This window comes from Hypanus sabinus, chromosome 1 (assembly GCF_030144855.1).
Source record: "Hypanus sabinus isolate sHypSab1 chromosome 1, sHypSab1.hap1, whole genome shotgun sequence".
NCBI classification, from domain to species: Eukaryota; Metazoa; Chordata; class Chondrichthyes; order Myliobatiformes; family Dasyatidae; genus Hypanus; species Hypanus sabinus.
Window position 1 is genome coordinate 37,366,270 of NC_082706.1, and position 14,415 is coordinate 37,380,684.

The 14,415-nt window shown below is 46.1% G+C and overlaps 1 protein-coding gene across 2 annotated transcripts in view; it reads right to left on the bottom strand.

The window, feature by feature from the left end:
• The window catches only part of kansl3 (KAT8 regulatory NSL complex subunit 3), a 58,188-nt gene that overhangs the window by 34,080 nt on the left and 9,693 nt on the right, over window positions 1–14,415 (bottom strand). For both annotated transcript variants that reach the window (XM_059967792.1, XM_059967800.1), the window contains exons 4-12: window positions 13,607–13,792; window positions 12,861–12,992; window positions 11,634–11,750; window positions 9,417–9,518; window positions 8,995–9,066; window positions 4,243–4,317; window positions 3,339–3,496; window positions 2,038–2,101; window positions 1,072–1,269 (exon numbers count right to left, since the gene is read on the bottom strand). In XM_059967792.1, coding sequence (XP_059823775.1) covers window positions 1,072–1,269; window positions 2,038–2,101; window positions 3,339–3,496; window positions 4,243–4,317; window positions 8,995–9,066; window positions 9,417–9,518; window positions 11,634–11,750; window positions 12,861–12,992; window positions 13,607–13,792 — 1,104 coding nt within the window. The remainder of the gene's footprint in view (window positions 1–1,071; window positions 1,270–2,037; window positions 2,102–3,338; window positions 3,497–4,242; window positions 4,318–8,994; window positions 9,067–9,416; window positions 9,519–11,633; window positions 11,751–12,860; window positions 12,993–13,606; window positions 13,793–14,415) is intronic.

Genomic DNA, 14,415 nt, shown 5'->3' on the forward strand with positions numbered 1-14,415 from the left:
AGGCAGCATCTATGGAGGGGAATAAACAAACAACGTTTCAAGCCAAGGCCCTTTATCAGGACTGGAAAGGAAGGGAGCAGAGGCCAGAAGATGAGGAAGAGGGAGGGGTACGAGGTAGAAGTGAGACAAGGCAAGGGGAAGGTGGGTGTTTGGGGGAGGGGCTTGAAGTGAGAAACTGGGAGGTGACAAGTTGAAAAAGTTAAGGGCTGAAGAAAAAAATCTGATAGGAGACTGGACCATGGGAGAAAGGGAAGGAGGTGGGGCACCAGAGCCCCCCAAAACGCAATACGATTGCTGCCAGATAACCAACACTGAAAGGTGATGGCTGATGGATAAGCACTGTCTGAGGATCCTTTGACCTAAGACAGCAAACATCACACCTCTCACCCACAAGACTATTTCCTGAGCAGTTCTGTACTGGCTTGGTGGCCCAGACCATCAACTCAACTATCCGAGAGGAAGTTGAACCCAGTGACTGCTACAGATTACAGGGTGCAGAAGGAACAGTGACAGGGAGGGTAATACAGTTGCTGAATCAGAATCAATGACATACGTTGTGAAATCTGTTGCTTTGCGGCAGCAGTACAGTGCAGTACATAAAATATACTAGAAGTTACAGCAAGAAATACAAAATAAGTAGAGCGAAGCTGTCCCTAAAACATTGGGTGTGGGTCTTCAGGCTCCTATAGCTCCTTCCTGATGATCGCAATGAGAAGAGGGCATGACCCGGACGGTGAGTCCCTAAAGATGAATGCTGTCTTTTTGAGGCATCGCCCATTGTAAATATCCTCAATGGTGAAGTCAAAGAGCACAGGTAGTGTGAGTGACTTATCTGACTGTTGAACTCAGGGTGCCACCATCCAGGCCTCATCACATACGAAGTGCCAGCAGCATTATACTGGTTGCTTTTTATATTGTGCTGTAAATGCACCTTATTATTTGTTAACTATTATTACTTTATGTGTTGTGTGTGAGTTATACGTACGGTGTTGTGCACTTTGACCTGTAGGACCACTGTTTCATTTGGTGGTATACAGGTGAACTGTTGAATGATAATAAACTTGAACTTACCTCAGAGCCTGAGGGAGAGGCTGGGACTCGGCTGAACGGTGACACAGGTCGGCTGTTTCGCTCTGAAAGCTCAAAGGCCAAGTCCCTACGTGCATCCCGAGATCGCTTTCTCTTCTCCATGTCAACCTCCTTGGCTTCAATCCCTGCTTGTGTCTCACTCTTGGTCAGGATACCAGTGAGGAAGTCACCAATTTCATCCTGAGATTAAAAGATCAACAATGGGCACAGGGCTGTCAGTAACTCCTGCCATCTTACATGAGGGATGAGGGAAAAGGCAGCCTCCGGAGAGAGTGGTGAGGGGTTTGGGAAAAATCACAGAGTTCAGAGGGAGAGAACAGCAGAGCCTTGTGGCATACCTCATAGCCTCACACCTTACAGCTTGCCTGCATAGCACTTTCTCGAAAGCAGTTACACTTTACTCTGCATTGTTATTGTTTTACCTTATTCTACCTCAATGTACTGTGTAATGATCTAATCTGTATGGACAGCATGCAAGACAAGCTTTTCATTGTAATTCAATGGATGTGACAGTAACAAACCCATTTAAATAGCTAAATTGGGTTATTATTGTTGTATGAACCAAGATAAGGTGAGAAACTGTTTTGCATGCTAACCATATCAGTACACCAAGGGAAAGCAGAATCAGGTTTAATATCACTGGCACATGTCAGGAAATAAGATATAGGAGCAGTTAGGCCACTTGGCCCATCGAATCTGTTCCACTATTTCATCACGGCTGATTCAATTTTCCTCTCAGCTCCAATCTCCCGCCTTCTCCCCAGATCCCTTCATGCCTTGACCATTCGACTTCAGCCTTAAATGTACACACAGACTCGGCCTCCACAGCTGCTTGTGCCACAGATTCACTAAAGGAAGTTTCGTGCCAGCAGGAGCACAAAGAACGAGTCAGGACAGAGAAAGTCTGGGGGTAAGATGGACAGAAGTGATGTGTCACAATTTGCTCACCTGGATACACCTGTCCACCATGCTCTGTGTCAGACCCTCCAGCTTCTTCTTTGCTTTGCTGATCCTGCAGTTAAGAAACAACATTTTTGGTGCGACCTGGACCAACCAAAACCTCTCCACTCCCATGCCCTGGCCTTTAGCAACCACCTGGCACATCCTACAGTCCCAGAACTCTTGGAGGACAGGCTCCTCACTCAGCTTTAAGAAACCAGGAACAGAGACTGTGTGTTTGCTGCTGTGCGACTCAGTACCACAGTCTGTGTATGGCATTTTGCTCTCTGGGACCAACAGAAGCTCAAGTCTTGTCATAAGACAACTTAAAGACAGTGAATAAGTGGGCCATTTACTTGCCTTATTCAATACCAACCCAGCACCACTGGTCATGTTATGCTCTGGTCACCAACCTATAGGAAATATCTCAATAAAATTGAAAGGGAATGAAGAAAATTTACAAGGATGTGGCCAGGACTCCAGGATCTGAGGGAAAGATGGTATAGGTTAGGACTTTATTCCTTAGGATGGGGATAGATTTGATAGAGCTATACAAAATTATGAAGGGAAAATGCAAGCAGGCTTTTTCCACTCAGGTTGGGTGAGATTAGAACTAGAGGTCACGAGTTGAGGGTAAAAGGTGAAACATTTGAGGGGAACCTGAGTGAGAACTTCTTCACTCAAAGGGTGGTGCAAGACTGCAGAAGTGGCAGATGTGGGGACGATTGCAACATTTAAGAAAAGTTTGGATAGGTACATGGATGGTAGAGGTATGGAGGGCTATGGTCCCGGTGCAGGTCAATGGGACTACTCAGATCAGATTGGCATGGTCTAGATGGGCTGAAGGGCCTGTTTCTGTGGTGTAGTGCTCAATGATGCTGAAGGTTATAGGCCCAATCTGTTTTGTCTCTCCCTGCGGGACTTACAAAGGGTGTTCATTATTATTAAAGCAGAAGATCCAACAGTTAATAATGCAACTCCTGCCACTGGAGGCGACAGTCAATTAGGACGAAAAATTACATTAGGTGTGAATGAATACTTGCAGGGCTCAGAGCAAAGAGTGAGGAATATAATGTAGAGGATTGTTCTACAGAAGCTAGCATAAACTCAATGAGACAAATGGCCTCAGCACTACTGAAACAAATCGATGACTGAAAACGACAAATAATCTGGTGCATTCACATATGGACAGAACCCAAATCTGATCTTCGTTGGCATAAGTGAAACTGAAGGCTCAAGATTCTGGAGTGCTTTTGAACCCACAACCTTCGAACATCAGTCACAAAACGCTACCACAAAAGGGTGCCTACCTGAGATTATCGTCGGCACCCCCAACAATCACCAAGCTGTTTTCAACTCGGAGCTTCTCCCTGAAATCCTCAATAGCATCTGTGCTGCACTGGACTGAATTTTGCCCGATCACAAACAGTACAGGGGTCTTCATATCCAGCAGTGGGTCATCAACATCCTGAAGGCAGAGACCAGAGTAATTTACAGCACTGCAACCAACCACAGCCTCAAAGCCAGCTCTTTATTCCAGCATTCTGCGCTATACAGCGAAATGCATCGCTTACGTCAATGGCCAGCGCAGGTCAAAGACGTGTTGGAGGCAGCCCACAAGTGTTGCCTGTACTTGGTAAGTCGTAGGTTGTGACAGCTGTAAACTGCCCCTAGTACGTGAGTAAGTGGCAGAATCTGAGGGGAGTTCATGCGAGTTTGGTCTGTGGGAGGAAACCAGATCACCCAACATCCACCAAGCTGTTTTCAACTTGGAGTTTCTCAATGAAGTTCCCAGGAACACGCCATTCAGCACATAAAGTCTGTGCTAGTCAAAAAACTACCCATTTCAACCCGTCCTACATCAACCCCAACGTCCCAGCGGTTAGCACGGCGCCATCCCAGCTTGGGGCGTCGGAGTTCGGAGTTCGATTCTGATGTCCCCTGTAAGAAGTCTGCACGCCCTCCCTGTGAAACGCATGGGTTTTCTCCAGCTGCTCCGCCCTGAGACCATGAGAGGGTAGGGGAGCTTTACCTATATCCATGCCAGGATGTCCCACCCCAGAGTATACGAAAGTAAGTGTACAGAGAGTTTTACCTGGTGTCTAGCCTGTACTGTACCCAAGAACATTCCTTAAGTTGAAATATATGGTATATTTTACCACCAATGCATCCCAAAAATCACTTTTTAAGAAATTAAAGCAATTTGACACTTACCCCTCTGGGTCCTTCCACAGTGAGAAGAGGAAATCCAAGGCAGACAACAGCCGATACAAACTCCATCACAGAAACCTGCACAGATAGAAGATAACCTCAGGCTCCATTCTATTCAGTACCGGTGACCCTCGTGGTACAGTGGGGTGTTCCTAGAATTCTGCCTGTTTCGTGATTTTATGTAATGCAAACCTTCGCCATCTGTACATGCATCAAAGAAATGTAAGTTTTAAAAATCTTGCATTTATTTACTTTTCTTCCTTAACCTCCAACTCCCTCACAAATTGCCCAAACATGAATTTTATTCCAAGTCAGATCTGTGATTGTGATTACTTCCTTCACCACTACTCTGAACTGATTCTATGACCCAGGCCTACAGACCAGCTTTCAAGAACTCCTTACAATTCTTGTTTTCAGTATTATTTTTTATTTGCAAAATTTGTCCTGTTTTGCACACTGGTTGTTCATCAGTTTATATATAGCTTCTCATAAATTCTATTTTATTTTTCCACCTGTAAACATCTGCAAGATAACGAATCTCAAGGAAACATGTATGTATTTTGATAATAAATATACTTTGAATGTTGAATTTTTTTAAGAGTGAATTCCTGTCACACAAACAGCTGAAATACTGAAGGGGAGGGGGGGTCACCAGTATGTAGCGAGTACACCTTAATACAAAGTTGGCTGAAAACTACTGTAGAAGATCCTAAAGTTGCAAAAGGAGTGACATAAATCACTTTAACTAATACACTGAGCAGTCAGCAGGTTGGATGCTTCCCAAACTCGCTTAATGTTTATAATGCTGTGGGATGGGCAGAGAGAAAGGGCACTTTGCAGAAACACCAGCAGAACCCATGACTGAAGGGAAGATAAGAGGAGGTGTGGGAACTATATGTTTCCTATAGTGGAGGAGTCTAGGACCAGAGGGCACAGCCTCAGAATAGAAGGACGTCCCTTCAGAACAGAGGTGAAGGGAAACTTCTTTAGCCAGAGAATGGTGAATCTGTGGAATTCGTTGCCACAGACCACGTCGTTGGGTATATTTAAAGCAGAGGTTGATAGGTTCTTGATTAGTAAGGGCATCAAAGGTTATGGGAAAAGCAGGAGAATGGGATAACAAATCAGCCACGATAGATTGCCAGATTAGACCTGATGGGCTGAATGGCTTAATTTTGTCTCTGTGTCTTATGGAATGCCAGACAGCAAATATGTAGGGAACAAGAGGCACAGAGAGAGTAACTGGAGTTCCTTGTGGACTCTGTGCATGTGCGTACTGCCTGAGGAAAGCCATTGAAGACAAGTTCAGGAAGTTACACTGAAGACGTATAAAATCAAGAGTATCAGGTAATATGGAAAGATAAGCAGGAAAGCAAAGGACGTGGGGTGGCACTCTTAATTAAGGATGAGATCAGGGCAATTGTGAGAGACGATACAAGATCTATGGAGCAGAATGTTGAATCCATCTGGGTAGAGATTAAGAATAGTAAAGGGAAAAAAATCACTGGTGGGAGTTGTCTATAGGCCACCTAATAAAAATACTGCAGTGGCAGAGGCAATTAACCAAGAAATAACTGAGGCTCGTAAGAACAGAACGGCATTTGTCATGGGGATTTTAACTTCCACAAAGATCGGGTGAATCAGGTTGGTCAAGGAAGTTTTGAGGAGGACTTCATAGAATGCATCCGTGATGGCTTTCTTGAGCAGCATTTTAGTGAACCTGCAAGGGAAAATGCTATCTTAGATCTAGTCCTGTGCAATGAGACAGGTAAGATTAATGATCTTGTAGTCAGGGATCCTCTTGGAGTGATCACAGTATGATTGAATTTTGCATTCAGTTGGAAGATGAAATAGATCTAAAACTAGTGTATTATGCTTGAACAAGGGAGACTACAACAGGATGAGGGAGGAATTGGCTAATGTGGATTGGGAGCACAGGCTATTTGGTAGGACAGTTGAAGAACAGTGGAATACTTTCAAAGAGATTTTTCACAATGCTCAACAAAAGTATATTCCAGTCAAAAGGAAGGATAGTAAGTGTGGGGAGAGCCAGCCCTGGATAACTAAGGAAATAAAAGGTAACAGATTAAAAGCTCATGTGTACAAAGCCGCAAAGACTAGTGGGAGACAGGATTGGGAAAACTTTAAAAGGCAACAAAGAACAAATAAACAAGAAATAAGGAAAGGGAAGATAGAGTTTGAAAGTAAATTAGCACAAAATATAAGAACAGATAGCAACACACACAAAATGCTGGTGGAATGCAGCAGGCCACGCAGCATCTATAGGAAGAAGTACAGTCAACATTTCGGGCTGTCCTGACGAAGGGTCTTGGCCCAAAATGACAACTGTACTTCTTAGTATAGATGCTGCCTGGCCTGCTGCATTCCACCCGCATTTTGTGTGCGTTGCTTGAATTTCTAGCATCTACAGATTCCCTTCTGCTTGCGTTTTTAAAAACAGATAGCAGAAGTTTTTATAAATATATAAAGCGGAAGAGGGTGGTTAAAGTCAACGTAGGTCCCTTGAAAGACGAGAAGGGGAAATTGATATTGGGTGATAAGGAAGTGCTGAGGTATTTAATGACTATTTTGTGTCGGTCTTCATGGTGGAGGACATGTCTAATATGCCAAAGAAAGATGTTATGGATGAAATGGGAGGTGAGGACCTCAATAAAATCACTGTCACTAAAGAGATAGTGATGAGCAAACTAGAGAGCCTAAAGGTAGATAAGTCCCCCGGTCCTGATGACAGAGGTTATATCAGTTGCGTTAGTAATCATTTATCAAAACTCTCTAAACTCTGGGCAGGTCCCGGCGGATTGGAAGACAGCAAATGTCACGCCACTTTCTAAAAAAGGATGTAGGCAAAAGACAGGCAACTATAGGCCAGTTAGCTTAACATCTGTAGTCGGAAAAATGCATGAAGCTCTCATTAAGGAAGAAACAGGGAAACATTTAGAAAGGAGTTGCTCCATTAGACAAACGCAGCATGGATTCAGAAAGGGCAGGTCCTGTTTGACAAACTTACTGGAGTTCTTTGAGGACATAATGAATGCAGTGGATAAAGGGGAACAGATGGATGTCATATACTTGGATTTCCAGAAGGCATTTGATAAGGTGCTGCACAAGAGACTTATAAATAAGATACGGATGCATGGAGTCAGAGGAAGTGTATTGGCATGGATGGTGGATTGGTTGACCAATAGAAGGCAGAGAATTGGTATAAATGGGTGTTTCTCCGGTTGGAATTGGGGTACCGCAGGGGTCGGTGCTGGGCCTGCAGCTGTTTACCATTTACACTGATGATTTGGAAGAGGGGACCGAGAGTAGCTTAGCAAAATTTGCTGATGACGCTAAACCAAATGGAAAAGCAAATTGTACAGAGGATGTGGAGTGTCTGCAAAGGGATGTAGATAGGTTAAATGAGCCGGCCAAGGTCTGGCAGATGGAATACAAAGTTGGTAAATGCGAGATCATCCACTTTGGAAGGAATAACAGACGAGCATATTATTATTTAAATGGTGAAAGATTGCAGCATGCTGTTGTGCAGAGGGACTTGGGACTGCTTGTGCATGAATCGCAAAAAGTTTGCTTGCAGGTATAACAGGTTATTAAGAAGGCAAACAGAATATTGGCCTTCATTGCTCGAGGGATTGAATTAAAGAGCAGGGAGGTCATGCTGCAACTATACAGGGTACTGGTGAGGCTGTACCTGGAGTACTGTGTGCAGTTCTTATTTCCATTCTTATGGAAGGATATACTGGCTTTGGAGGCAGGGCAGAGGAGGTTCACCAGGTTGATTCCAGAGATGAAGGGGTTAACCTATGAGGCCAGATTGAGTCGCCTGGGACTATATTCTCTGGAGTTCAGAAGAATGAGAGGGGATCTTATAGAAACATACAAAGTTTTGAAAGATAAAGATAGAAGTAGGAAAGTTGTTTCCACTGGTAGGTGAGACTAGAACTAGGGGACATTGCCTCAAGATTCAGGGGAGATTTAGGACAGAGATGAGGAGAAACTGTTTTTCCCAGAGAGTGGTGAATCTGTGCAATTCTCCACCCAGGGAAGCAATTGAGGCTTCTTCACTAAATATATTTAAGATACAGTTTAGATAGGAGTTTTACATAGTAGGGGAATTAAAGGTTATGGGGAAAAGGCAGGTAGATGGAGCTGAGTTTACGGACAGATCAGCCATGATCTTGTTGAATGGCGAGGCAGGCTCGATGGGCCGGATGGCCTCCTCCTGTTCCCATTTCTTATCACGTGCAATTCCCTGGGTAGAAATGTCAATTACTAGAAGACCAGCACTCAAGTTGATGGGAAATAGGGGAGAGTGTGGGGGTTAGGATAAATTCCTATTTTGATACAGTGTTAGTTTCTGGAGTGGTGGAAGCAGCGGTGAACGCTTTTAGATAGACACATGAATATCCAGGGATTAAAGGGATATAGATCATGTGGAGGCAGAAGAGATTTAGTTTAATTAGCATCATGCTAGGCACACAGAGGGTTAAAGGATATGCTCCTGTGCTTTACTGCTCTACATTCTGTAATTTAACCTCCCGCCTTTGTTTTTGCTTCCCAGCGCTGATTTCTCAGCCATAAAATAAAGCATCGCTCCTCCAGGTGAACAGTGCTGCGCAAACTAATGCAAGGGCCACTCTTTGATGGCAGAGAAGCGAACACAGAAGTCTGAGATGAGCTACACCATGCTAAATGAGAGCCCAGATCTGACAGGCCAGACTCACGACACCTTACGTGGCAAGCAACGAGAGCCGCGACATTCCAACCCATCAGTACAATCGGTCTGCTTGGAAAGTGAGTCTGTAGCTGAAAGAGAGAGACAGAAATACAGTCACAATTTGTACCACACATTGTGAACTTGGATTCATCACTCCATTGAAATACTGTAATCTAAAGCTACATCCCAGATCCTATCCCAGGAAGCAAACCAGAAGAATGGGAAGAGTTGGGCCACAACCCTTCATCAAAGGCTCCTGACCCAAAAGGAAGGGGGAAGAAGCCAGAATAAGGCAGTGAGGGGGAACTGGAAGGTGATAGGTGAAGCCAGGTTAGGGAAGGTAAGTAGGTAGGTGGTAGGAGGAGGGAGGATGAGGTGAGAAGCTAGGAGGTGAGAGGAGCATCTTTTGTCACTAACTTCAGAGCATGACACCACCGACCTCCAGGATCTTTGCTCGAACAGCCCCGATCATATGCTCCAGGTACTGTGATACGCTCACCCCTGAGCCACCGTTCGCAATGTGCACGGTGACTGGGATAACCTGTGGGGTGAGAACCAGCAGTGAGACCTGTGCAGTTGTGACCTCCCCCCACTTTCACACAACACTTGAGGACGACAAGAACTTCATTCTCTCAACCAGCCAGCAACTGCCTAACTGCCTCCACACGTACACACAGCTCTCTCCCCCACTGAAGCCAAATATCTGCCTCATCCCTCCACCCCTTGTTACACGCACCCAATGCCCCCCTTCCCAATGCCTACACCCAGCTCAAACCCTCCACTGCCACCTCCCTCCCTTTACCATCAGGGGCCAGGGCCCTATTCAGAGCATGTAGAATTCATTGCCACAGACAGCCATGGACGTCGTCATTGAATATAATTAGAGGTTAATAGGTTCTTGTTCAGCCAGAGTATGGAAGATTACAGGAAGAAAGCAGGAGAATGGGGTTGAGAGGGATAATAAATGAGCCATGATCGAATGGGCCAAATGGCTTGTACTTGTACTTTCTTCAGCCCAGTGAGAAAGGGTGAGGAGTTAACCCTCTCTCTGACCCCTCCTTCCCAATTCATACGGGAAGGGGAGGAAGGAAATTGTTTTCTATGCCACTCTAATTTTCTGTCTTCCTTTCAAAGAGACCTTGGGGTACAGGTACATAGTTCTCTGAAAGTGGCGACACAGGTAGACAGGGTGTTGAAGGTAGTGTTTGGCTAGCTGCCCTTCATCGGTCTGGGTGTTGAGTTCAGGAATTGGGACATTATGTTGCTAATCTTTTTTTTTTATCTTGTACGAAGTTCAAAGTACATTTATTATCAAAGTATGTGTACCATGTCCATCCTTGAGATTCACCTTCTTGCAGGTGTCCGCAATACAAAGGAAGAAATACAGCAAAATGCACAAAATCGTCAAACATCCAATGTGCAAAAAGAAAAGAACAAATTGGGCAAGCAGTAAAAAAATGGAAACAAATAGAACATGAACCACAGAATCCCCTGAGGCGAGTCCACAGCCACAGAGCCAGTTCAGTGCTGGAGCCAGTCCAGGGGCCCCAGTGACTGCAGGACACAGGCACGGAGCCAGTCCAGGGGCCCCAGGACACAGGCACGGAGCCAGTTCAATGTTGAGGTGAGTAAACACTCAAGGATTCGTGAGCTGAACACCGGTTTGTCATTTGCCCCTTGGCTCTGACGCCTCAAACTTTTTAATCTGGCTCAGCACTTAAATTGGCTGAACATTGGTTCGTTTTTTTGCTGCTGGGCCCGGGCCCCATCTCTTTATTCCAGCCTGAAGTTTCAATCCCACCCCGTGTTCACTCCAACAGTGGTCACCTCGGTCGAAAGTCAAGTTCACCAAATCCTTCAGGATACTGCTAAAACGTCAGGTCATACAGTTGTGTATGTGTCACATGGTGGTAGAGGCAGATACATTAGGGACATTTTGGAAACGCTTAGACAGAGTAACACATACAAGGTGCTGGAAGAACTCAGAAGGTTAGGCAAAGTCTATCGAAAAGAAGAAACAGTCGACGTTTTGGGTTAAGACCCTTCATCAGGACTGAAAAGGAAGGAGGAGGAAGCCAGTAGATGATAGGAAAATGGAGGGCTGAGTGAGAGGGTAGGGTTCATTTGATTTCAGATTAGGTCAAAAGGACTGCAGATCCTGAGCTGAAGAGCCTGTACTGTTCTGTTCAAAGTGAAAGGGGAATGATCTATAAGAGGGTGGTCTGAAAATAGAATGACCTACCAGAGGAAGCTGTAGAGCCAGGTACAATTCTAATGTTTTACATGCGGACAGATACATGGCTTAGAGAAGGGCTTTCCAGCATTTGTATACCATGGAGCCTTACTATGAACGGAGGGGCTGCGGCTTAGAGGGATAAGAGCCGAGTGCACACAAATGGATCCAGCTTTGACAGACACAAGACATTTAACACAGAGGAGCACAACTAGGTCATTTGACCTACTGTATGTTTTCTGCCATTCGATCATCCCTCTCAACACCTTGGTTGAGATGGATGAGTTGGGCCGAAGGGACTGTCTAACTCCATGATTCAGTGTTACAAAGCTGTCACACAGTTTATGCGCATAACTCCTCAGGGAAGAGCACCCATGCAGGCACAACACAGTCTGAAGCACCTCGCCACGCACACTCACTGACCTTTCCCAAGCAGGACAGCTGGGATAACCAGAAACGATTCCTGCGCGAGGTAGACGTCATGCTATTTATGGGGCCACTGGGAGCGATGAGCAGCAGTGGGGACCCTGGGATCTTACTCTGCCGGGGAAAGCACAAGTGTTAAAACATTCCAGTAGTGGTTTTCGGTCCTCGTCACAACCACAGCCATGGGACATGGCAGGTAGACCATCACCACGTTACACTTCCCACCCCAAATTCCCAGAAGACAGACCTTACCTTTGGGCAACTTCCCCATCCCATACCCCAATTTCACTCGTCAGCTTCTGCTGCCCGCGGTCCTACTGCCTGGCCAACACCATTACTACAGGTCTCTCACATTCACGGCAGCACTGCTGAAATCGCCACGCACCTCTGGGTTAGTGCCCCACCAGCATCTCAAATGTAGTTAGCAGTAGCCAATAAATAAACCCAGCCTCAGCTGTACCGTTCACCGCAAACAGAGAATACCTTTCAAACCCAGAGAATCCGAGTCCCCGTTCCTTCACTCTTTTCAGACACCGATATAGAATTGTTTATCACACGTACATGGGAACATCCAGTGAAATAGTGTGTTTGCATCAACAACCAACGCACCAAGGGATGTGCTGGGGGCAACCTGCAAGTGTCACCATAAACTCTGGTGCCAACACAGCCTGCCCACAATGTCAGGCAGACAACAAAAACAACCACAACAAAACAAATCCCTTACCACCTTTCCACCCACCCAGACAGCCCTCCAAAGACAGGCCTTTGGCCTCCACCATCATGCTTTGACTTCTGGTTTTCCTATCGACCTTCGGGCACTGAGCTTTGGTATCAACCCCCAAACCAGACAATGGCAGGACCCCAACTCCAGGTTCGGAATCCAAGCGCACCAACTGTCCACCGTGCCTTCTGCTCGCGTGGGTTCAATCCCAGAAAGCACCGATCTGGGACAACTCATCTGCATTGCTGGCCTTCCAGCAGAGTGGAGGCCTGATCTCTAACTCCTCCAACTCCCTGACCCTAAACATTAACCCCACCCCTAAACTCCACCCTCTGTCCTTGGGAACTTAAAAAGTAACAAATCAGAGACAATCTAGAAGGAGACTGCAGCTCGCTACTATCTTAACTGGAAAACAGATTGGCTGCAAGAAGACCGGCTTTCTCCAATTTGCTTCAACAGATAACATTCCCAGGCAGCTATCCCAAACTCTGTAAATTACTCACGGGTTTGTTATGGGACAGGACGCCAACCGCAGGGTCCCACGGCCGCTTCAGCAGCAAGGGCAAGGCTTCAGCTCCAGCAGCCCCAGACTTCGCCGTAGAAGAGATGATCATCTTGTCGATCAGCGTTGGGAGCTGCATTCAAACATGCAGAGAGGGAGTAAAGGGTGAGGGCTGCAGGTGGTGGCTGGAGGGAGGTAACTAACCAAGCGAAACTGCAGAGGCACAGTGAGGATGGGAGAAGTATACAGTCTTCGGTGAACGGACGGTCACTACGATGGTTAGACTTATTTGTCGTGTGTATGTCAAAATGTACAATGAAATGAGTTGTTGGTGCCAACAACCAACACAGTCCAAGAATGTGCTGGGGCAGCCTGCAAGTGTCATCATACTTCCAGCTCCAATGTAGCATGCCCACAATTACTAACCTCAACCTGTATGCCTTTGTAACTGGAGGAAATCAGAGCACCTGGATAAAACCCACATTGTCTCGGGGAAAATGTACAAACTCCTTACAAACAGCGACAGAAATTGAACCCTAATCACTGGCATTTTAATAGCGTTGCACTAACCACTTACACAACTGTGCTGCCCCTCAGGAGGTAGATTGTGAGGTCAACAGTCCATCTTATTGTGCCAGGGGACCATTCGATAGTCCTGAAACATTGGGGTAGAAACTCGCAAACTGTCACACGCTTCAGGCCAATTCGAGGAGTGAAGAACGCTACAAGAAGCCAAAGTGCACATACCTTGCACTTCAGAGTCTGAAGGACGTCCAAATAGGCGGCCAGCATTGGAAGGCTCAGGGTCTCCACCAGCGTCGTGTGCAGCCACTGCGTTAACTTGGTATCCCAGTTCAGGCTGGCGAGGGCCTGGCGGATTCGGCGAGCGCACTTGTCCACCGTGATCCTCCTCAGCACCGGCTCGTTGCTGGCCTGAAACAGTTTTCAGTTTGTAGTAAATCACAAGGACTACTAGAACAATACCTTTCCACATTTATTCATCAAGTAACCTCAGACGAGTGTGGCATGTGGCCAAGTAGTTAAGGCACTGGACTAGCGATCTGAAGGTCGTGAGTTCGAGCCTCAGCCGAGGCAGTCCACCCAGCTGAAAATGGGTACCAGTAAAATGCTGGGGGTTAACCTCGCGATAGACCGGCGTCCTATCACGGGGGGAGTTTCGTACTCTCAGTCGCTTCACGCCACGGAAACCGGCATAAGCACTGGCCTGATGAGCGTATAAGGCTCGGGACAGACTTTAACACTTAAAACTTGGCTCTTCATGTGCAAGTTGGCAGGGGCCAGCCTGGTTACTTGTCAACAGCTGCATCACAGCTTAGTAGGATTTGACTTGTGCTGACAACCAGCACCTGTCTCTGCAAACTCAGCCTACTGAGAGAAAGCTTACGTAGATCTATCATCCTGCCTGGTTTTTAAGGCAGATATAGAGGCAAAATTAGGCCATTAAATTCATGAATCTGCTTTATTTTCCCTCTCCACCCCATTCTCCTACCTTCACCCTGTAACCTTTGACACCCTTACTGATCAAGAAACTATTC